Source organism: Balaenoptera ricei, chromosome 17 (assembly GCF_028023285.1).
Source record: "Balaenoptera ricei isolate mBalRic1 chromosome 17, mBalRic1.hap2, whole genome shotgun sequence".
In the NCBI taxonomy this organism is placed as follows: domain Eukaryota; kingdom Metazoa; phylum Chordata; class Mammalia; order Artiodactyla; family Balaenopteridae; genus Balaenoptera; species Balaenoptera ricei.
In genome coordinates, this window is record NC_082655.1 from 10,599,675 (window position 1) to 10,623,850 (window position 24,176).

General features: G+C 46.0%; 1 protein-coding gene across 4 annotated transcripts in view; it reads left to right on the forward strand.

Annotated features, from left to right (window-relative positions):
* ASAP1 (ArfGAP with SH3 domain, ankyrin repeat and PH domain 1) overlaps nucleotides 1–24,176 on the forward strand; it is a 355,895-nt gene that overhangs the window by 78,190 nt on the left and 253,529 nt on the right. For 3 of the 4 annotated variants that reach the window (XM_059901373.1, XM_059901376.1, XM_059901375.1), the window contains one exon: nucleotides 2,173–2,299. In XM_059901373.1, coding sequence (XP_059757356.1) covers nucleotides 2,173–2,299 — 127 coding nt within the window. Of the gene's footprint in view, nucleotides 1–2,037; nucleotides 2,300–24,176 lie in introns of those variants that run through there. The other variant, XM_059901374.1, reaches the window with a different exon arrangement.

Sequence of the window (24,176 nt, forward strand, 5' to 3'; positions counted from 1 at the left end):
AATGAGGAGAAGGAGGGTGCCTGTTTGCTTCTTTACTTATTTTTTAGAATGCCTCTCAAAACTGATGTCTCAACACCTCACTTTGCCAGGGAAGAGTCTTTATTGGTTTATGCTGCCTTACCAAGGCCTTCCTTTCATTAGCTGAAATGCTTGCCTTCCTAACATAAATGAGCAGTTCCCTGGAGGCACAGTGCAGGTTCAGGACAGCCAGCACAGGTAGACAAAACAGCTGGAACTCTCACAATGGCTTTCCTGTGCACAAAGCACTTTCTCATCCGTTATCATTTAACAGCCTCATGGGGTTGGTGCCCTCATCTTTCCTCTTTTTGGGAGGCAACTGAAGGCCAAGATCCCATAGCCAGCAGCACGAGGCAGCCCCTCATTCTCTTTTCTGCTCAAGATGTCACCTTGTCAGAGAGGCCTTCTCTGAACACTTTTTATACCATAGCACCTGCATCACTTTGTTACTCTATATGTACTCCACTTTATATTACATAAGTATTGCTTGTCTGTTTCCCTACTAGAAGGTAAGGTCAGGAGGGCAGCTCATTGTTATTGCAGAATCTCCAGGGCACACAGCAGGGCCTCAGTAAATAGTTATTGGCGGTGAGCGAGGAGATGCGTTTTCATTCAACAATCACTCCCAGGCCCAATGCTAAGACAGGTCCACAAGGTCCCTCCCTGCCTTGAGGCACTCCGTTGTAGTTTGGGGAAGGTTGTCAGACAACAAGACAACCATACAAGATGGCAGGAACTCAATCCCTGGGGAGGCCCCGGGGCCAGCCTTCTGCCCAGGGGGGGAGCATTTGGGAGCTGAGTTTACCAGGCGGCTCCCATTGGCTCCAATTACAGGAGCCAATCCTGAGGCGCTTCCTAAGGGCCTAGCTTTTTTTTTTTCAAAACCAATTTCATCCGCAATCAATGGTGAGAAATTAAATGGATTCTTTGGACTAAGTAGATTGAGCAGAACAGCCATCTGCCAGGGCCGAGGAATGAGCAATCTGTTGGTAATTTTTCCGCTGAAATTTGGCATCTGCTTGGCGTTGTACACCATTTGCACCTCGGGAAATGCCTTTTACACCCCTGACCCTCGTCTGTTCTTCAGGTTAAAAAAAAAAAAAATGCAAATGAAAGATTAGAAAGTTATAAAAAAGAAAGAACCCTTCATGTGTCTTCACTTAGCATTTTAGCGACTTAAGCAAACTGCACAAAACTAGCCTTCCAAAGGCGGTGAGCGCCCTGAAAGGGAGTGAGGGCCGAAGCCGGCGAGCGGGCAGCTGCAAGCCCGGGCGCCGGGCCGGCTCCTCGCTGCGGCCGCGGGGGCCGCCCCGTGCCCCTGTCGCCGGGCCCGCGGCCCTCGCAGCAGGAGGCGGCTCTCTGGGCCTCGCTTCCTGCACCCACACTGGGCTAAAAAAGAACGCGCACAACTTTTTTTGGTCCCCCTTCTTGCGAAACGCTCGAGTAACGAGCTCGCCGGAGTAACCGCTCCGGGGGCGACCCGGGGACGCGGGCTTCCGCCGCCCAGCGCGACCCCCGCCCGGGAGCGGGCGTCGGAACGTGGCCCGGGCGGCGGCGCGCGCGCGCGCGCGCGGGCGGGGCCCGGGGGCCGGGCTGGGGGCGGGGGCGGGGGCGGCGGGGCGGGGCGGGGGCCGCGGCGAGGAGGGGGCGGCGGCGCGTGCGCAGAGCACTTCCTTGTTTGTCCCCGTGACTGTAGCGGGTGCGCCGCCCGCCTCCCGCCAGCCCGCCAGCGGGAGTGTGTGCTCAGTCAGTCGGTGTCCGCGCCGCCGCCTGTCAGAGAGTGTGAGGAGGCAGCGCTTGCCGCCCCGACCTGCCCAGCCCGGGCCCCTGCGCAGCGCCGCGTCCCTTCCCCCGCCGCCGCCGGCATGAGCAGAGGAAGGCGGGTCCCCGAGAGCCCCCTGCCTCGCGCGCCGCTCGGAGTTTGAAGGGCCCCGCGCCGAGCGCCGCCGCCGCGGCCGCCGCCGCCGCCTGCTTCGGCCGCCAGCCCTTTCTCCTGCCGCCGCCGCCGCCGCCGGGATCTCGAGCCGCGCCAGGCCGGGCGGCGGGTGGCGGGCTGCACTCGGGGCGTTCATGAGCCGCCGGCCGGCCGCGGCCCCGGGAGTCTGCGCCGTGACTCACCCCCCGCCCCCGCTTGTGTCTCGCCCTCCCCGGCAGGATGCCGGACCAGATCTCCGTCTCCGAGTTTATCGCCGAGACCACCGAGGACTACAACTCGCCCACCACGTCCAGCTTCACCACGCGGCTGCACAACTGCAGGAACACCGTGACGCTGCTGGAAGAGGTAGGTCGGGGCCGGTGCCCTCCGCGCACCCCGCCCCCCAGCCGGGGACCCCGGCCCGCCCGTTGGGATGCCTCGCTGCCTCCCCTCGCGGCCGCCGCCTCGCAGTTGGATTGTTTCGATTTCCGAGCCGGGGAGGATGGGGATGTTGGGGCCTGGGGAGCCACACCCCCTCCGGGACCCCCTCCGCCCACCGCGCTCCCAGGTGATCGGAGGACTTGGGATGTGCAGCCCCCGCCCCATTTCCCCCGGAGCTGGAGGTGGGGAGAGAACTGAGCGGGCTCTGGACAGACCGAGGCAGAAGAAGAGGGAAGTCCTCTCTCTCTCTTGCGCCCTTCCTGGGTGCCAAGGAGGCTTCTAGGCGCTTTCCACATCCTTGTGACCCTCTCGTAACCCGCGAAGTAGGTGGTGTCAGGCCACCGAGGGCAGAGGGAGGCGAAGCCCTGTGGCCAAGGTCACTAGCAAGGGACTGGGAGATGGTCAGTGAATGCAGCTCTCCAAGGCCCGGCTTGGCCAGGCAGGCTTCGCTTCATAGGCGAGGGCCGGTGGAAAAATCCCAAAGGAATGAGAGGGGGCTCAGGCCGGGACTGCCTCCACCCCGGGATTCCTCCCTGCTAGTCCTAAAGCCCTGGGTGGAAGGAGATATCTGTGCAGACTGGTCCTCACCCTCCTCCCCTGGCCGGATGGTTTGGTAGGGTTTGAGGCTGCTGCGCCAGCAGGATCTGCCCACAGGGAACTCCTAAGCTGTGAATGCAAACCCGAGGCTGATGCTGACTGGAAGAGCTGGCTAGACAGGAAGCAGGGAGGCCTGAGACTGCAGAAAGAACAGCCCCTCTTATCCAGGTCCTCCGGGGAACGGTTGTGGGTGCCCAGGGCAGAGCCAGGGGTGTAGCAGTTTCCTTTAAAATTTTAAGTGAATTAGTGATTGGGCAGAGTGGGTAGGTAAGGAGGAACCCACAAGCCGAGGAGCTGCAGAAGCCTCCGAACCTCCATAAAAATAGGACATTTGCCCTGGAACGCTGCACCATGTGTAAGTGCCATGAAGCACCACTACCCTCCAAAGGAGCCAAACCTATTTCAACTGAAAAAGACAGCATTGGGGGAAGTTAGGAAGGCAGATCGTTTTCCCTGCGTAGATTATTATTGTGTGGTTGGTTTACTTGAGGTTTGGGAAGCGCTTTCTGATTTAAGCTCACCATGGCTCCCCCTCTGTAACATTAAGAAGCTTGGGCTTCTGTGGGCACACTGCTCTTGATGCAGGCTTTGATATTCGCTCTGGGTCAGGTTACAAGCAGAACTGGTGTTCAGAAGCCCAGGGGCCCTAAATTTTAGGAGGGGAGACGTTCCTGCTAGTGCTGGGTCCTGTTTTGCTGGCCTGATGCTGCAAATTAGTCTGCATGTTTTATGCCAGTTGAGGTTGCTTCTGGAGTCTCTCTGAAGTTAATGTTGGGTTATTGAACTGAATTTTGAAATTCAGCTGGAGAAATATCATCTAACTAGATTTGTTGGAAAGCCAGAGGTAAATGGCTCTTTTCTTTGTTTTGTTTTTGTTTTTGTCAACTGCCTGTCTGTTGCACCAGCCTGACGCTTGGTGTCTGGGATTAAACAGACTTGCCAGGCATTGAACCCTATGACAAGTCTGTCCTTCACTTGATTGTGATAAATTGAAACATGCTGATATGGGAGCATTTTTCATCCTTCTTCTGTACTAATTGTATATGCTTCTAAAGGCTGTGACATCGGTTAGACTGAGCGGTTATTTTCCTTCTAGAGAAGTTCTTCAGTGCCTGCTAATAGAGCTGTCAATTATTTTAACTTTCCCTTTCTGCACATTCAGATAGTGTCACTGTATTCTGTTTGTGGGGGGTGTGATAAGGGTAAGTATATAGTTGTTGATGCTGTTTGTAGGGGTATGTGCCCACACTTTGCGGCCACACCAGAGGATAGGGTTAATGTTTTAAAATTACATGCAGCTGCTCTTGATCTTCGTTTGAGGTTACTAAATTTAACAGCAAATGCAGCAGATACATTTTTTTGGTGAGGAATATTGTTTTGCAAGGTTAGACAGGAAAACAGACCTGGCGATAATACAAACATGGTCACCTATGAACTTGAGAAGGACTTGGAACCAGGCTGGAAGTTCAGAAGTGTCATGTTGGAGTACGTTGATATGTTCTCAAAAATATCACAGTGAATGTTTCATAGAGAGTGGCACAATAATTTTGTAACTGTTTTTCTGAACTCAAGTGCAGTCCTGGTCAAGAAGTCATTGTCTCCAGTCTGCATCTTTTAACTATTGAATTGTATTCCATGACGTTGGACTCCTGAGTGATTGCCTTTAGCATAAATGTGAAATATGCCCTTTAGTTTCTTAATTGATAGATAATCACCACAGTTGAATTTTTAATCCTCTCTACCCGAGCTTACATATGTGGAAGAGGTACATTAGCATAAATGTCTTGAGTGGATCAGAATTCAGTTCTTAAAAATTATGGGGCTTAGGACTTCCCTGGTGGCGTAGTGGTTAAGAATCCACCTGCCAATGCAGGGGACACAGGTTCGAGCCCTGGTCCGGGAAGATCCCACATGCCACGGAGCAGCTAAGCCCGTGCACCACAACTACTGACCCTGAGCTCTAGAATCCACGAGCCACAACTACTGAGCCTCAACTACTGAAGCCCGCGCACCTAGAGCCCGTTGCTTCGCAAGAAAAGCCACTGCAGTGGGAAGCCCACACACCGCAACAAAGAGTAGACCCCGTTCGCTGCAACTAGAGAAAAGCCCGCACACAGCAATGAAGACCCAACAAAGCCAAAAAATAAATAAATTAATCAAAAAAAAAAATATGGGGCTTAAGGTTGTTATCCTCAAAATATAAGGAAAATTTTTGGGGCAGACCACGAAATCTTGTTGGCCTACGCTTCATGAGTGAGATATATGGAAACTTTAAGAATGCTGTTTGTGTTATCTTGTGGTTATTCTTAAGAATAGAACTTTTGGGTACTTTTTTGGTGATGTGGGAACTCAGGAATAGGAATTAATTTGGGCAGCTTAGAATTTTTTTTTAAATCTTTTTCTAGTTTTACTAATTGTCTTCCTTTTTATTTATGAACTTTTTTGCTCTTTGGGATTCCTAAGTCTCACCTAAAAGATTGTATTAGATCTCCTAGCTTGGAACTCCAAATTAGCCCACACTCTCCCTTTTGCTGTGTCCTGTCGGCAAAGAGTTCTGTGCTTTGCAGATGTTGGCGCTTTTATTTTCGTCTCTCTGTGATGCGCACTCAAGGAGCTGGGTCAGAAATATGTGGTAAAAAAGGAAAAGAGTTTACTTCTGGGCTTCACCTTTGGGGGCAAAGGGTCCCACGTGACTCTGGAAGTCATGGCGTGGCTGGCACACAATGAGTGGCTGCTTTTGAGAGGCAAGAGCGGATGGGCTGCCAAGGTTTCATGCTGGTGTGTGAGTGTTTTCCAAGCAAAAAGCCAGTGTTTTGCTTATTCAGCAACCAGAGCACACTGATGTGTGCCATTTGACTTGTGACCGTTTGGAAATTATGAGTAAATGACTAGGAGAAGGCAGAGCTTTCCGAAGAAGGCAGCAAGCAGGCACATTCCAGGACCACTGTCGGGGGAGACAGTAGAATAGACTGTCCATTTAAAAAAGGCTTAGATTGGTCCATACTTAGTGCTTGGTGACAGGGAGAGTCCAATATGATACATGAAGGTCGGCTTCGTTATTTAGTGTTGGCCCAGCACTTTTGTCTTTGGTGACGGTGGAGGAGGCATGGTCTGCCCATTTATTGAGCAGCTGCTCTGTACCAGGCGCATTGAAGACACACGGCACGTGTGATCACACTTAACCCTCATACAGGCTTTATGAAGGAGGGACAGTTGTTACCTCCATTTTACAGAGAAGAAAACTGAGATGAAGTGATGAAGTGATTTGTCTCCAAGGTCAAACGGCTAGTAAGTAAATGAGTTAGGAAATCCTAAACAGTTAAGACATAAAGTAGACATTCTAAATGTCTACAAAGACATATTCCAGGGGTTTTGTAGAGAACGTAGGAGGCTTCACTTTTTTTTTTTTAATTTATTTATTTTATTTATTTATTTTTGGCTGTGTTGGGTCTTCGTTGCTGCGCATGGGCTTTCTCTAGTTGTGGCTCGCGGGTTCTGGAGCGCAGGCTCAGTAGTTGTGGCACACGGGCTTAGTTGCTCCGCGGCATGTGGGATCTTCCCGGACCAGGGTTCGAACCCGTGTCCCCTGCATTGGCAGGCGGATTCTTAACCACTGCGCCACCAGGAAAGTCCCAAGGAGGCTTCACTTTTATTGTCCCTTCTCATTTTGGTCTCATGAAACAGAGGTACCTAAGTTCCTAGGTGGCTTGGTTTTTCTTCATGTTCACGTTCCAGGGAGTTCTTCAAGGTAATACTTAAATGCACTGTTTTTTCTCCCCTGTGCTTTCACAGATTTGCGTGTGGTTTTTCAGATTCAAATGCGGGAACTTATTTGGCATTATCCAGGAACAGCGCTCACTCAGCATATTTTGGGGGAGCGCTTGCTGTGTACAGCCTAGTGGAGGTATGGGGGGGCGGTGCTACCTGGATTAGGTTATGGAGAATCTGATGGTCTTGGAGAGAGAGTTCAATTGGGCCGTCACTCTTAACAGGGTAGAAAGGGGCAGCTCGTAAGTGGGGGAAATAACATAGGGCGTTATCCTGTGACACAAGCTAAATCACTCGTCTGGTCAATATACAAATTGTCCATACACATGCCCTGAAGTGTGCTGGACCCTGGGCATGCTCAGATGAGCAGCCCTGCCCTCAACAGTCGAAAAGCTTTCTTAAGGAGGTTTTCAGTCAAGTGTGGGTCTTGCATCAGAGGCTGGCTTGTGTTAGCATGGGCACATGAGGTGTTCAGTCCTTCCTGAAGGCATAGAAATGTTTGGCTAAATGAAGAAATGAATGAAAGTGTGGAATGGAGGTTCCTTATCAAGGCCTCTTCCAAAATAACAGTGGTTACCAGCTGCTCGTGCTCTTACTGTGTGCCAGCCCTGTACACTGTTATTTCATGCTGACGTTGACCCTGCTGTTACCATGGACCTCATCTTATGACAGTTAAGTCTTTTGCCCAGCATCACACAAACGGTAGGTAGTGGATTTGGGAATTAATCCCGTATCTGTAGTGTTTTCCTTGCATGCCAGCCAGACCTCATCTGTCTGTGTTTCCTCCCACCCCGTGTAAGTTTTCATTTTTAATCCATGTTCTTTGGGGCATCTTCTTCCATGCTGATGACTAGAGGTCATCAGTCTTTGATAAATGCTTTTAAGTCTTCAAGTGTTGTTCTAGGGAATCTCACATGTAGGACCTGTATGGCCAGGGCTTGGAGTCTGATCTTGTTCATCAGCTCCCAGTGTTCTAGAACGCAATTGCATTACTTCTCTTAAATCTTAAAAGCTGGTAAACGTAATAGGAAGTGCTCCTTTATATAGTGGCTGCTAAACTTGGTTGTAGTCTTAAAAAAAACAAGTCTCAGGAAGGGTTTAGATAAAATCAGAGTTGGTCCTTTGCATTGCTTAAGGTTAAGAAGCTTACTTTGTCCCGGAACTCTTGAAGATAAAACAACAAAAGGTGAACAGGTCTTCCCCGATGCCACTGTCCCATGCAAAATTCTGGGCTCTGTGGCTCAACCCTCAGTCCCAAGGTACTTAGGGTGAGTTTTCTCTGGACATAACCAGCAAAGGCCAGTGAGTGAAGAATACCTTTGCCTATAGAAGCAAGGAGAGAAGGACACTTTCTTTATGTACCAGAACTCATACTCTTTCTAAAATGAGACTCAAACCTGTTAGCCGGCTAGTCCAAGCTAATGCTGTTTGCCTTTTATATACATCTTCAGGGTTTAAAAAACATTATCCACTTCTACCATCTAATAAAACCCCTCTCTGATAGCATTCTTATCATTCTTTTACATATGAATAAACCAAGTCTCAGAGAGGTAAAATGTGTTCGCCAAGGTCATACAGTAGTGAATGCTCTGAATGCAGGATCTCTGGATCTGAAAGCCTTTCTGTTTCATCTCTAGTTCACTCTTTTGTCCTTCCTGTCTGCTAGTTTTTTTGTTTTTTGTCTTGCAGATGTCTACTGATTATTTTTCTTATCTCCACTTGATTTCTAGTGCCAGAGATGGGGAGAGAGAGACACAAAGATAGTTTGGGGTAGAGAAGAAAAAGGGAAAGTTGTTTTTCTCTCTTCTTCAGAGACCTCTTGTTGGACCTCTCTTGAAATCTCTGTCTTTTGTAGTCAGAGACAGCGCTGCCAGCAGTCCTCCCTGGGCAGAAGTGGAAAAGGCCCTGTGGCTTCCAGCTCCACCCTGGCATACTTGGTCTGGGACTGTTGACTGACCTGTCTTTGCCCGTGAGCTGCCTGCAGCCCCGGCTGAAGAACCGCGACTCTGGGTTGGAGTTGCTGCAGGGCTCTCCGGCTGGCTGCCTTCTGGCTTCCTGCCCATCACAGCCTTGCCTTTGGGCTGGGTGCTGGGAACTCTGGACATCAGAGCTGAAGGGGCCTCGGAGAAAATCTAGTCTGGTGCTTGCCAGCCTAGGAACCTGGTCTCTGAGGGGCCCATGGAAGTTGCCATGTGGGTCCAACAGCCACTGGCAGTAGCCCAGGAAAATTAATAGACACCTCTCCTAGTGTCGTTCAGCATATTTGTCATGCCAGTTGTCTTGGATTTGGCTGAAATACATCCGGTTGGTGATAGGGCACTGATTATCTCCTGCTGATCAGATACTTGGATTGCCAGTTATAGATTCCTAAAATTGGGAAGCAAAATGTTCTCTCATTCTTGTTTTTGGTTTGCTAGAAGAAGCTTCGAGTTTTGTATTCCGGTGGGAGAAAGCTCATGAAGGAAAAGGACCCACACAGATCTAGTTTAGTCATGTTGCTTTCAGAGGTGGAGACGGAGACCTAAAGATGGGAAGGAAATTAGGCAGGGCTTTGAATTCCAGTCTCCTGACTCCTGGCCCAGGCTCTTTGCACTCTGCTCGCCCAAAGGGCTATGGAGGCTGGTTGTACACGGGGCGGGGGGGATGGGGGGGACCCTGTGGCTCTTGCGATGATGCCTTTTCCAGTGTCGTCCCCTAGAACTTGCTTCCAGGTAGAAGGAGTGGAGAATGAACCTGAATTTGGGAACCTGATCTTGCCAGCCGCTCTGCTGGTAAGTCCTGCTCTCACATGACCTGCTGTGCAAAGCCGCAGCGGCCGTCCCTGATGTGGGGCTGGGAGGCTTTCATCGGAAGCGTCTGTGGTGTTGGATGTTCAGATGTTACCCAGACTTTTGTCTTTACGTCTGGGAGTCAAGGGAGCCTCAGAGAGGTGGTTTCCGTTTATGTAACCTAGTCATTTGGGGACTAGAGACAGACCTTGGCCTCAGCCATCCCCACATGTATTATTTAAACGCGAGTAAGTGATGGTTTGGATGGGGATCACTTTGCAGCTAAGCCTCGGTTTCCTCATTCGATGAATAAATGGCATTGTTTTGAGTATTAAAGGAGATAATGCAAGTGCGGCACTCATCAGGTGACTGCATCACTGGTAAAGTGTGGCCCTATGAATGCCAAGGTCTGACCTGTCGCATTAGTCAGGCTTCCTCCCGTGGGGCGGGGAGGAAGGAGGTGAAAAGCATTCCTTGATGGAGAGCCGGGCAGAGCTCTCTCCACTGTGGACCAGCGGCGACATTTGGGTCGAGGAGGACAGAGTGCCCTTGCCGAGGTTAATTGCAGGCCCTCTTATCTTCTAGCGTGTGTCAGGCAAATCACTGAACCTTCCCGTGTCTTAGTGTCCTCATGGGGATAGTGCCTGCCTCTTAGTGAGTCAGTGTATGTGAAGCGCGTGCAGCTGTGCCCCGCGTGGTTAGTACTCTCTACATGATTGTTCTCACTGTCACCGTTGTTGCTGTTTATTATCAATTGGGTTGGACCCTTGAATGTGTGACCGAGAGGACGCGCCTCGGTAGAGTCATTTTGGACGGATGCGTGATGAGGCCAGTGACAGAGCCAGCTGTGTGCCTGGGAGGCGCCGGAGGGTGGAGGCGCAGATGGGACTAGAGGGAGGACTAGGGCAGCACTAAACACGTGACCCACCTCTGGTGGGGGGGGTCACCGTCAAAGCCAACTTGATCTGAAATAGACTGTCAACTCCGTTTTACTATATACTCAGCCCTTGGCGGTACTGCTGTGAAGTCAGGGAGCCAGTGGCCAGTGCTGCCCCCTTGGACCCAGGCCGGTCTGATGGGCTCTGCCGGTGCAGCCTTGCTGTCCCCTGCTTCCTGGTGTCACTGCTGATTCTTTGTTTTCTTCCCCCTGACCTCCTTCTGCCGTATCCCCTCCATTGGTGCGTCACAGCTGGGGCAGCGCTGCCCCTTTTGATGTTTGCTGGGGCTTTGGGGAAATGAGCCGCGTTCTCTATTACATAATAAATGCAGGTATTTGGTTTTGGTCATTTGTGGGGAGGTGCTGGGGGAAGCATTTATGTCTTGGCCCTGACTGGGACAGAGCGTGGCAGCTTGGTTGTTTGCTTTACTGATTACAGCTTGAAGCACTGAGACCACAAGGAATTCTATTTTGGTTTGGAGGCAGGCGCCTTCAAAGAAAAGGATCTACCCTTGAATTTGCCTTTCTGTGTGCCTCATAACTTCTTTTTTAAATTATTATTATTTTATTTTATTTTTTTAACTTTTGGCTGCGTTGGGTCTTTGTTGCTACGTGCTGGCTTTCTCTAGTTGTGGTGAGCAGGGACTACTCTTCGTTGCGGTGCGTGGGCTTGTCATTGCAGTGGCTTCTCTAGTTGCAGAGCACAGGGTCTAGGCGCGCGGGCTCAGTAGTTGTGGCGCACGGGGTTAGTTGCTCCACGGCATGTGGGATCTTCCCAGGCCAGGGCTCGAACCCGTGTCCCCTGCATTGGCAGACGGATTCTTAACCACTGTGCCACTGGGGAAGCCCCATAACTTCTTTTCAGTGTCAGTAAGATGAATTTTCATTATTTGTGGGGCAGGAGTTAGGTCAGACCTGGAGGCCCTGGACCCCGCTTGGTCTTAACAGAATCTGGGAGTTCACAGTGGATTCTTCCCGCCCAGAGCCCCTTCTGAGCAGCCCTGTGTCATGGTGCTGTTTGTGGTCACTTACGTAAGAACTGAATTTTAATGCCAAGGCTATGGTATAATTTTCCCAAAAGAACTGGAATATGTGTGCCTTTGATAAGACAGCACCCAATTTAGCCACCCAGAAGCTAGGAAAACAAAATCAGAGCCTCTTGCCCCAGGGAGGTAAAGCCCCAAAGATGATTGCGTTGCGCGTAGCAACTATTAACGGAAAGCAGAGTCCATCCAGACCATCCCTTTCCCTGCCAGATGTGATTTGGATGGAGAAAAAGATAAGTTCTTCCAAGCTCTTTCTATTATTAATAGAGCCTGGATACCTTGTATTTCTGTAGCGTTGTGCTCAGGGGCTAGGGCAAGGACGGCCGTGTCCCCAGTGCCCTGTATTATTATGGGATACACTCGACAGAGCTGGAAAAGGCCTTAGAGACCATCTCTCCAGCTCCTGCTTTCTATGGACGAGGAAGCTGAGACCCAGAAAGCCCAAGTGTGTTAGGCTCTTTTGTTGGAAGTAACAGACTCTGCCTCCCCCCCAGAAAACAAAATACAGCTAGTTCAGGCACAATGAGGGGTTATTGTAAGGACTCATGGGGGGTATTTTATGGAACACGAGGAGCAAGAATGGTAGGAAGTGAGGATATTCTCCTGAGCAAATGGTAGAGATTGGCAGCCCTGCCCTAGTGCCCCCCACCAGCTTAGTCTCTGTGCCTGGCTGGGACACCTGGGACGGGGGTTGGGTCAGCCAGCTGGGGTCAGGAGACCACCGCTAGTGCAGTCAGCTTTGGCGGGTTGGTGGGGCTATCGGATGGGAGGTGGTCCCTCTTCAGCAGGGACTGGGCGTGATGGTGGTCCTCAGAGAAAGCTGAGAGAGTAGGGAAGCACCCTCTCTACCCCGCATCACACAGGGCGATGGGACGCGGATCTGGTCTTCTGATCCCACCGTCAGCATCCTTTACTGGAGTGAGAGCCACATGGAGACGACAGTGCCTCCCTCGCAGGGTTGTCAGGAGGACCAGCAGCAGCCCCGTGCCTCGCACCAGCGGCCCTGGGGATGTTAGCTTCTCTGCCCTTCCCTCTGCGAGTCTCCCCTCCCCGTGACCCCTCTGCTCTGTATTCATTTGGGACATTTTGAAAGGCTGCGGTCAGGGCGCCGCGCTGCCTGACTGTAGCTTTCCTGATGTGGTCAAGAAAGACCAACATTCTACGCAGGGCGTGGGTGGAGGAGAAGCACCCCACTGCCGTTTAAACCCACAGTGATGACATGGTGCTCAGAAGTAATCTCCCCTAGATACCCAGGGCGGATGGAAGATACGGCAGGGCAGCTGGGCTCTGCTGGGGAAATGTGCTGCTTTGATTGGCTGACTCCCAGTGTCAAATAACAGAAGCTGCTTAAACGTCAGACGAGGGCCCGCAGCTTTCCTTCCATTTAAGTGACTTCACTGACCAGTTACACACAAAATATAATTTGAGCGTCTTTGCTGTTTTCAAATGTGGGGAGTCTTCTTTTATGTTTCATTAATCATCTTTTAAAATGTAGCGCATTTCCTTTTCCTTGTAATGTTTATTCACATTAATAGCACTTACATAAAATTAGGTACTCCTTATTTCCACGAAGTGCAAATCAAAATAAGCGTTCACTGCTGGCCCAGCAGCTGCTGCTGCTTTAATTAGTAGTAATATTTTTCATAGCAATGCAAATGAACGCACTGCCTCCCAGTAAATAAAATGGTGCCAAGTCAAAGAACACTGTCACTGTCTCAAGGCTTCTGCATCTTGAGTAAAAGAGTTTGAACAAGTTCCGAATCCGCCAGCACTACAATTAAGCACCTTCTCTACGCTGGGCCCTGTGCTGGGTGCCTTACACACATCATGCCACTTAATTCAATCCTTCCAGCAGCTCTGTGGGGTGGGCACTGTTGCCCGTTTCACAGATGACAGGCTCGGCTTAGAAAGGATTCAGACCAGTCCATGCTCTTTCTACCTCAGACTCGTCCTAAAGGAAAAATGCTTTATGTTGTGAATGGAATGTTAACGAAATAGAACAATCAGGAAATAGGCTTCACCTGAAGCATGAGATATTTCGGTTAGAGTTGAATAAGAACTTCCTGACAAGATATTAAATACCACTGGGTGGTCATGGAAATCACATTTTTTCCCCTCCAGTTGGCTAATTAACGAAATTATATACTTATTCATGGTCATACATGTATTCACTTTTAGTAGATTGTAAGCACCTTGAGGCCAGGGATACGTTCTCCCCCTCCCCTTTTTCTTTTACCTACTGTCACTCAGAAATTTGACTAAAATAATGAAGGGTAGAGTGAAATTGCATTTGATTTATAATTGTCGAGGGTAGGTCTGGTAAAAGTTTTCCAAGTGCTGCTGTCTTCCTCTCTGGACTTCAGTTATATGCCTACCAATTGCATAGAGCAAATGGAAAAAACCCTCGACTGCTAAATTTCCTGGAGATCTTGCCACAGATTCATGGAAGACGTGGATGCCAAGCTGAATTTTTGGTCTGGATTTTTGGGGTCTGCAGCCTGCAGTCTTTCAGTGGGCTAGCAATTTCAGGGACAGTGACCGCTCTCACTTTTTGAGTCCCAGCTCTGTCCTGAGTACAGAAATAACTGTCTGTGTTATTTCTAACCCTTGTGCCACCCAGCTAATAAATAATGGAGCCGGGAATCACACCCGGCTTGGGGCTCCGCAGCCAAACCCTTCCCACATCCAGGCAGCCTGACTTTGCTGTGATTTAGCTGCAAAGTGCAAGGGAAAGGAAGAGAGTCAGGTTAGTGTTTACTTTCTTAGTGGAAACAAACACACAAACAAGACCTGCATATTCCAGTGGAAGAGAAAGCATTTTCCCCTCTGGATTTGTTTCCTTAAAGTTGAAGGGGAAGCATTTAAATTTGGATAATTTACATGCATTGTCTGGGGGAGCCAGTTTGTGACATGGTATCAGAGGGATTACCAAGAGAATTGGTATTTTCAAAAAGAGTTGATCTCTCTGATTTTCCTTTACAAAGGGTAAGGAGTGAATCGTGATTTTACGAGCAGTTGTGCTCTGGGTTTACTCTCCAACTTTTCTGTACTCTGTTATAACTGCTTACAAAGTGCTTTCATTACGTAGTGTCTCATTTCATCCACAACACTTTTTAAGGCAACAAAGCTACCATTTCCTCATTTGACAGATGAGGAAACGGAGGCTCAGAAAGTTGAAATGACTTGTGAAAGGTCACGAGACTGAGGAAGTAGCGCACTGAAGCTCCAGGACAGTTCTGCCGTCCAGGCTCGTGTGTTGTGTCTCCCCCCACCCCCCACCACTGCCCCGCAGAAAGCTCACCATCTGAAAGAGGTGGATCTATGGGATGTCTTGTCAGGTGATTTTTAACTTAAAGAATACCTTCTGACTTAAAAAAAAGAACATGGATTTTTTTTTTTTTCACACACACACACTGTATTTTATTTTTACAAGAGATAGACTGACACCAAGCATTGTACATGGATGACCACAACAAAAGCAACAATGATTGCAATTACCAAACATGAAACACACTCATACTATGTCATAATATTGACATTCAGTCCAGTAATCCTCCACTGTAACAGCTCCTTTACTTTGCAGTGAAAATTGATTTGTATATTCTTTGCCTCTGAGTCCTTGTGGGATTTTTTTTTTTTTTTAAATTCAGACAGAAAGTCACACAAATTATACTCATCCTCATCAGTTCACTCAGTCCCATGTAATTAATTTTTTTTTTCATCTTGATCTTTTGTTAGCACTTTTATGAGTTCATCAGTTTTTCATTAGAGTTCTGAAAATGCTTATTCATTCAGTTCAGCAGTACAGTCAGTTACCAGAAACCTGTACTTGTCAGAGTCTTTTCCATGAATTTCTTGAAGATGAAACCCTTTTATAGGAACATATTTGCAAAATCATCAGAGTACACCCAGAACTGTCTGTAAATGACAAAAGACTTAAAAATGACCACGGTTAAAGATTTGATGAAAGTTCATAATAATGCAGTTGACAAGAAAATTAGTTATTTCTGAGATATACATTTTAAAGTAATAACTAGGATTATTACTTATAACATTATACCAGAACATATAAGATTTTTAGAAATTTCATGCAATGTCTGAAACATTTATATTAACATATTTCCATACATATTTCCATACAAATACAAATATAAGATTTTTAGAAATTTCATGTAATGTCTGAAACATTTATATTAACATATTTCCATACAAATACAAATATAAGATTTTTAGAAATTTCATGTAATGTCTGAAACATTTATATTAACATATTTCCATACAAATAACCCAGTGAAAGTTTAGTATTAGTTGTTTTGTTTGTTTTTTTATACTTCAGGTTCTTATTAGGCATCAATTTTATACACATCAGTGTATACATGTCAATCCCAATCGCCCAATTCAGCACACCACCATCCCCACCTCACCGCAGTTTTCCCCCCTTGGTGTCCATATGTCCATTCTCTACATCTGTGTCTCAACTTCTGCCCTGCAAACTGGCTCATCTGTACCATTTTTCTAGGTTCCACATACATGCATTAATATACGATATTTGTTTTTCTCTTTCTGACTTACTTCACTCTGTATGACAGTCTCTAGATCCATCCACGTCTCAACAAATGACTCAATTTCATTCCTTTTTATGGCTGAGTAATATTCCATTGTATATATGTACCACAACTTCTTTATCCATTCGTCTGTTGATGGGCATTTAGGTTGCTTCCATGACCTGGCTATTGTAAATAGTGCTGCAATGAACATTCGGGTGCATGTGTCTTTTTGAATTACGGTTTTCTCTGGGTATATGCCCAGTAGTGGGATTGCTGGGTCATATGGTAATTCTATTTTTAGTTTTTTAAGGAACCTCCATATTGTTCTCCATAGTGGCTGTATCAATTTACATTCCCACCAACAGTGCAAGAGGGTTCCCTTTTCTTCACACCCTCTCCAGCATTTGTTGTTTGTAGATTTTCTGATGATGCCCATTCTAACAGGAGTGAGGCGATACCTCATTGTAGTTTTGATTTGCATTTCTCTAATAATTAGTGATGCTGAGCATCTTTTCATGTGCTTCGTGGCCGTCTGTATGTCTTCTTTGGAGAAATGTCTATTTAGGTCTTCTGCCCATTTTTGGATTGGGGTGTTTGTTTCTTTGATATTGAGCTGAATGAGCTGTTTATATATTTTGGAGATTAATCCTTTGTCCGTTGATTCATTTGCAAATATTTTCTCCCATTCTGAGGGTTGTCTTTTTGTCTTGTTTATGGTTTCCTTTGCTGTGCAAAAGCTTTGAAGTTTCATTAGGTCCCACTTGTTTATTTTTGTTTTTACTTCCATTACTCTAGGTCCTTTGTCATAGATTAGTTGACCATAGGTGCGTGGGTTAATCTCTGGGCTTTCTATCTTGTTCCATTGATCTATGTTTCTGTTTTTGTGCCAGTACCATATTGTCTTGATTACTGTAGCTTTGTAGTATAGTCTGAAGTCTGGGAGTCTGATTCCTCCAGCTCCATTTTTTTGCCTCAAGACTGCTTTGGCTATTCGGGGTCTTTTGTGTCTCCATACAAATTTTAAGATGATTTGTTCTAGCTCCGTAAAAAATGCCATTGGTAATTTGATAGGGATTGCATTGAATCTGTAGATTGCTTTGGGTAGTATACTCATTTTCACAATGTTGATTCTTCCAATCCAAGAACATGGTATATCTCTCCATCTGTTGGTATCATCTTTAATTTCTTTCATCAGTGTCTTATAGTTTTCTGCATACAGGTCTTTTGTCTCCCTAGGTAGGTTTATTCCTAGGTATTTTATTCTTTTTGTTGCCATGGTAAATGGGAGTGTTTCCTTCATTTCTCTTTCAGATTTTTCATCATTAGTGTATAGGAATGCAAGAGATTTCTGTGCATTAATTTTGTATCCTGCAACTTTACCGTATTCATTAATTAGCTCTAGCAGTTTTCTGGTGGCAGTGTTAGGATTCTCTATGTATAGTATCATGTCATCCGCAAACAGTGACAGTTTTACTTCTTCCTTTCCAATTTGTATTCCTTTTATTTCTTTTTCTTCTCTGATTGCCGTGGCTAGGACTTCCAGAACTATGTTGAATAATAGTGGTGAGAGTGGACATCCTTGTCTCGTTCCTGATCTTAGAGGAAATGCTTTCAGTTTTTCACCATTGAGAATGATGTTTGCTGTGGGTTTGTCATATATGGCCTTTATTATGTTGAGGTAGGTTCCCTCTATGCCCACTTTCTGGAGAGTTTTTATCAGAAATGGGTGTTGAATTTTGTCAAAAGCTTTTTCTGCATCTATTGAGATGATCATATGGTTTTTCTTCTTCAATTTGTTAATATGGTGTATCACATTGATTGATTTGCGTATATTGAAGAATCCTTGCATCCCTGGGATAAATCCCACTTGATCGTGGTGTATGATCCTTTTAATGTGTTGTTGGATTCTGTTTGCTAGTATTTTGTTGAGGATTTTTGCATCTATATTCATCAGTGATATTGGTCTGTAATTTTCTTTTTTTGTAGTGTCTTTGTCTGGTTTTGGTATCAGGGTGATGGTGGCCTCATAGAATGAGTTTGGGAGTGTTCCTTCCTCTGCAATTTTTTGGAAGAGTTTGAGAAGGATGGGTGTTAGCTCTTCTCTAAATGTTTGATAGAATTCACCTGTGAAGCCATCTGGTCCTGGACTTTTGTTTGTTGGAAGATTTTTAATCACAGTTTCAATTTCATTACTTGTGATTGGTCTGTTCATATTTTCTGTTTCTTCCTGATTCAGTCTTGGAAGGTTATACCTTTCTAAGAATTTGTCCATTTCTTCCAGGTTGTCCATTTTATTGGCATAAAGTTGCTTGTAGTAGTCTCTTAGGATGCTTTGTATCTCTGCGGTGTCTGTTGTAACTTCTCCTTTTTCATTTCTGATTTTATTGATTTGAGTCCTCTCCCTCTTTTTCTTGATGAGTCTGGCTAATGGCTTATCAATTTTGTTTATCTTCTCAAAGAACCAACTTTTAGTTTTATTGATCTTTGCTATTGTTTTCTTTGTTTCTATTTCATTTATTTCTACTCTGATCTTTATGATTTCTTTCCTTCTGCTAACTTTGGGTTTTGTTTGTTCTTCTTTCTCTAGTTTCTTTAGGTGTAAGGTTAGATTGTTTACTTGAGATTTTTCTTGTTTCTTTAGGTAGGCTTGTATAGCTATAAACTTCCCTCTTAGAACCGCTTTTGCTGCATCCCATAGGTTTTGGGTCGTTGTGTTTTCATTGTCATTTGTCTCTAGGTATTTTTTTATTTCCTCTTTGATTTCTTCAGTGATCTCTTGGTTATTTAGTAACGTATTGTTTAGCCTCCATGTGTTTGTCTTTTTTATGTTTTTTTCCCTGTAATTCATTTCTAATCTCATAGCGTTGTGGTCAGAAAAGATGCTTGATATGATTTCAATTTTCTTAAATTTACTGAGGCTTGATTTGTGACCCAAGATGTGATCTATCCTGGAGAATGTTCCGTGCGCGCTTGAGAAGAACGTGTAATCTGCTGTTTTTGGATGGAATGTCCTATATATATCAATTAAATCTATCTGGTCTATTGTGTCATTTAAAGCTTCTGTTTCCTTATTTATTTTCATTTTGGATGATCTGTCCATTGGTGTAAGTGGAGTGTTAAAGTCCCCCACTATTATTGTGTTACTGTCGATTTCCTCTTTTATAGCTGTTAGCTGTTGCCTTATGTATTGAGGTGCTCCTATGTTGGGTGCATATATATTTATAATTTTTATATCTTCTTCATGGATTGATCCCTGGATCATTATGTAGTGTCCTTCCTTGTCTCTTTTAACATTCTTTATTTTAAAGTCTATTTTATCTGATATGAGTATAGCTACTCCAGCTTTCTTTTGATTTCCATTTGCATGGAATATCTTTTTCCATCCCCTCACTTTCAGTCTGTATGTGTCCCTAGGTCTAAAGTGGGTCTCTTGTAGACAGCATATATATGGGTCTTGTTTTTGTATCCATTCAGCCAGTCTATGTCTTTTGGTTGGGGCATTTAATCCATTCACGTTTAAGGTAATTATCGATATGTATGTTCCTATGACCATTTTCTTAATTGTTTTGGGTTTGTTTTTGTAGGTCCTTTTCTTCTCTTGTGTTTCCCACTTAGAGAAGTTCTTTTAGCATTTGTTGTAGAGCTGGTTTGGTGGTGCTGAATTCTCTTAGCTTTTGCTTGTCTGTAAAGCTTTTGATTTCTCCATCAAATCTAAATGAGATCCTTGCCGGGTAGAGTAATCTTGGTTGTAGGTTCTTCCCTTTCATCACTTTAAGTATATCATGCCACTCCCTTCTGGCTTGCAGAGTTTCTGCTGAGAAATCAGCTGTTAACCTTATGGGAGTTCCCTTGTATGTTATTTGTCGTTTTTCCCTTGCTGCTTTCAATAATTTTTCTTTGTCTTTAATTTTTGCCACTTTGATTACTATGTGTCTTGGCGTGTTTCTCCTTGGGTTTATTCTGTATAGGACTCTCTGCGCTTCCTGGACTTGGGTGGCTATTTCCTTTCCCATGTTAGGGAAGTTTTCGACTATAATCTCTTCAAATATTTTCTCTGGTCCTTTCTCTCTCTCTTCTCCTTCTGGGACCCCTATAATGCGAATGTTGTTGCGTTTAATGTTGTCCCAGAGGTCTCTTAGGCTGTCTTCATTTCTTTTCATTCTTTTTTCTTTAGTCTGTTCCGCAGCAGTGAATTCCACCATTCTGTCTTCCAGGTCACTTATCCGTTCTTCTGCCTCAGTTATTCTGCTATTGATTCCTTCTAGTGTAGTTTTCATTTCAGTTATTGTATTGGTCATCTCTGTTTGTTTGTTCTTTAATTCTTCTAGGTCTTTGTTAATCATTTCTTGCATCTTCTCAATCTTTGCCTCCATTCTTATTCCGAGGTCCTGGATCATCTTCACTATCATTATTCTGAATTCTTTTTCTGGAAGGTTGCCTATCTCCACTTCATTTAGTTGTTTTTCTGGGGTTTTTTCTTGTTCCTTCATCTGGTACATAGCCCTCTGCCTTTTCATCTTCTCTATCTTTCTGTAACTGTGGTTTTTGGTCCACAGGCTGCAGGATTGTAGTTTTTCTTGCTTCTGCTGTCTCAAGAACATGGATTTTATTTTTGGACTACTTTGTAATACTTTGCATTCTTGGATTCCCCCCTACACACACAAATAGCTTTTGTAGTCTCTTTTTTCCTTAGTAGCTCAGTTACTTTGGGCATGTTTCTGTTTTAATTTGTTGGTTTGTTTGTGACTTTCACACATATGCAAAAGTAGAGAAACCAGTAGGAATTTCCACGTACCAGTCACCCAGCTTCGACAGTGATCTGCTTTGGCCAGTCTTGTTTTTGTCCCTACCACCCCACCTTGATTTTTGAAGCAATTCCAGAAATTCTTTCAGTTCATCCATACATATTTTAGTGTGTATCTCTGAATGATACGGACTTGAAAAACAACAGCCACGCTGAACCACAATAAATATAAGGAGCACATCAAAAAATGAACATTTTCTCAATATAGCATTAAATATTCAGTGTTCAAATTTCCCCAGCTATCTTTTTTTTTTTTTAATGATTTGTTCAAACCAGGATCCAAATGCAATCCATAGGTTCAACTTGACATGTATGTAAAATGTCTTTAATCTATGGGTACCCCCTCTTTTTTTTCTTTGTAATTTCTTTGTGGACGAAATGAGTTGTTTGTCCCATAGAATTTCCCATAGTCTGGATAGCATTGCTTGTGTCTCTGGTGTCATTTAATGGTGTTACAATCTTCTTTTTTTAAAAATTTTTATTGGGGTATAGTTGCTTTATAGTGTTGTGTTAGGCTACAATCTATTTTTTTTAATAAATTTATTTTATTTTTTATTTATTTTTGGCTGCCTTGGGTCTTTGTTGCTGCATGCAGGCTTTCTCTAGTTGTGGCGAGCGGGGCCTCCTCTTCCTTGCGGTGCGTGGGCTTCTCGTTGCAGTGGCTTCTCTTGTTGCGGAGCATGGGCTCTAGGCGTGTGGGCTTCAGTAGTTGTGGCTCGTGGGCTCTAGAGCACAGGCTTAGTAGTTGTGGCTCACGGGCCCAGCTGCTCCGCGGCATGTGGGATCTTCCCGCACCAGGGCTTGAACCTGTGTCCCCTGCATTGGCAGGCAGATTCTTAACCACTGCGCCACCAGGGAAGCCCTGCAATATATTCTTAACATACTCTTGTTCCCAATAATTTTTTCATATTGAGAATAAAAGGAATGTATTCCCTTTGTAGAAAACTAGTAGGAAGAGCATAAAAAAGAAAACTGAGAAGTCATCCATAATCCCAGCAGCTAGGGATAACCACTACTGTGTCTTCAGGCTTTCCTTCCAGATTCAGCTACATCCTGCTTACCTTCATTTAAAACGTTGTGAGCATTTCCCCATATCATTAAAAAGTCTTCAGTAACATTTTATAAGGCACATCATTATCTTAATGGGATTTCCCTCCTTCCCTTAAGTTACCCCCGACTGAGGAGTTTGTGTTTTAAATAGTCAGGCTTAGCAGAAACAGAGCAGTGAATGTGTGAATGCATCTGTCATTATCCGCCCTAGTGTTGCTGGATTCCTAAGAGGGGAATTATTGGGTCAAAAGCCAGGTGTATTCATAAATTTCTGAAATGGTTGTCATATAGCCAGATTCCCCCAGAAGGATGGCTCGTGCGACATTACCTGCCCCCCAAGCCCTGGGCAGCCTGTGAACGAGCTTTTTCCCCACACAGGGACAGCACTGAGTGAGGCCTTGACTTCAAAGTTTCTCCAGAGGGAAAGCTTGGATTTCGGGTGTGCTGTTGCCCTCTCCCGTGTGTTGGTGTACCAGAAGTTACTGTGAGTGTGAAGAGGAAAAGGAGCTAGCGTGGGTGTTTTCGCACTGTTTGCGGAGCAGAGGGGATGGAGGGCCAAGAGCCTGTGCCATCTCAGTGTTGCGGGGATGTGGGCACCTCCGCCCTGTCAGCCCTCCAGTTCTTAGTGGTGACTTCTTTGCCTTCTGTAGCCTCCCTGCCCAAATCCCCGCTTACCATGGAAGTAAATTTGTGAAGGCCTGAGCCTCATGGCTTCAGGAATACAGAAATCGCATTCACTAAGGAAAGGGGGGATGTGTAGGAAACAGACATGGAGTCCATTGGACTCCTTGCCAGGGTGTCACCCGGCCCAGGTAGCTCCTCTCCTTTCTCCTTTGCTGCCTGGATGGTTTCACTTCCCCTGTTAGCTCCACAGGCCATTTCTCCAGCTGAGAAACTCCTTTGGATCAGTGAGTATCTTTTGTAGACCCAAGTACTGCCATATCCTTGACATGTGGTTGTGAATTAGCTAGTTGGACTGTTTCCAACCTACCACTTGGCTGAGAAGTAGCTGCCGGGGGTGTGTGTTTTGGAGCGAGGGGGCTCCTCTAGAAGTTGGGTGGGCCTGATGGGGCACCGGGGCCAGGGCCTTGGGAGTAACCTGAGGGGAGGAAGGTGCCAAAAGCAGCTTGTCCTGTCTGAGAGTTGGCACACAATTTTTTTAAGAAGCCAAGTTGTATTTCAGATGTCCTTGAGTTGTCTCTGGGCTGGTGAGCCCCATCACTCTGTCATGTGCATTGTTACATCATGGGTTCATAAGGTTTTCCCGGGTTAACCTGGAAACCCCACCACTAATGTTTTCGTGGGCTGGTGTTTTCTCAGCTCTGAAGGTTTCAGAGAGGCCCATAAGTCTGAGATTGCCTCTGAATTTCTTGGGCCTTTACTTCCCCAGGGAATCCTATCAGTGTCTTTCTGGAGCATTTTTCCCATGGGATTTTATCAGTAGCTTAGCGTAGACTTCTTCAAGTCAGGGTTGACTCTCGGTACAACGTTCTGGGTTCCATGCTGAGTACTTCACTTGCGGCATTTCACAGAATCCTCAGAGCATCTGGAAAGTGAGCAGTATTAACTTCATTTTACAGGTGAGAAGATTGAGCGCAGAGGAATAGGATGGCTTGACCGAGGCGTGCAGTCAGTGGGGGAAGCTGGAGTTTGTGTGTGTGAGGCCCACGGTCTTTTCATGACTGGTGTCATCCTCCCCCATACCCTTCTTCATCCTTCTTGCCCCTTCAAGACTTCTTGTTTCCTCTTAGGGTCCCAGGACATTCTCCTCCCCACCCCGCATCGTGATTGTCCTGGCTCAGGACTGATATCTTCCCGACCAAAGGCTGCTTTCGGCCAACTCTCCTGGAAGACAGTTTCACTGAGGCTATTGCCTTACAGGTGTTAAAGCCTGATGAGGCATTGCAGCAGCTTGCCTGTCCCAGAGCTGTGTGTACCTCCTGCAGTGCATGATGCCCTGACCCAGCAGAATGTGGGCTTCCAGGCGCCTTGCGGAGGCGGTTGGGAGGTAGTTTAGGGGCTGAGCGTGGGGATCCGCTTACACCTTACAGTGTAGCTGCCTGTCTCTCCCCATATATCAGTCCAGTGAACGCTTAGGAAAAATGCCAAGTTCCCTGAGTCTCTTAGTTTGAATCCCTGGTTTCTCACTGCCCTTTTTTCTTTTATTTGTTAATAAATTATTACATAAACAAATGCTTTCCTCTTTCCCTTTTTGTTTCCAAGAATCTCCTAAAGCCTGTTAGTGAACCCTTGGTGCCTGAACCCTGGTTACCTGGTATATGTCT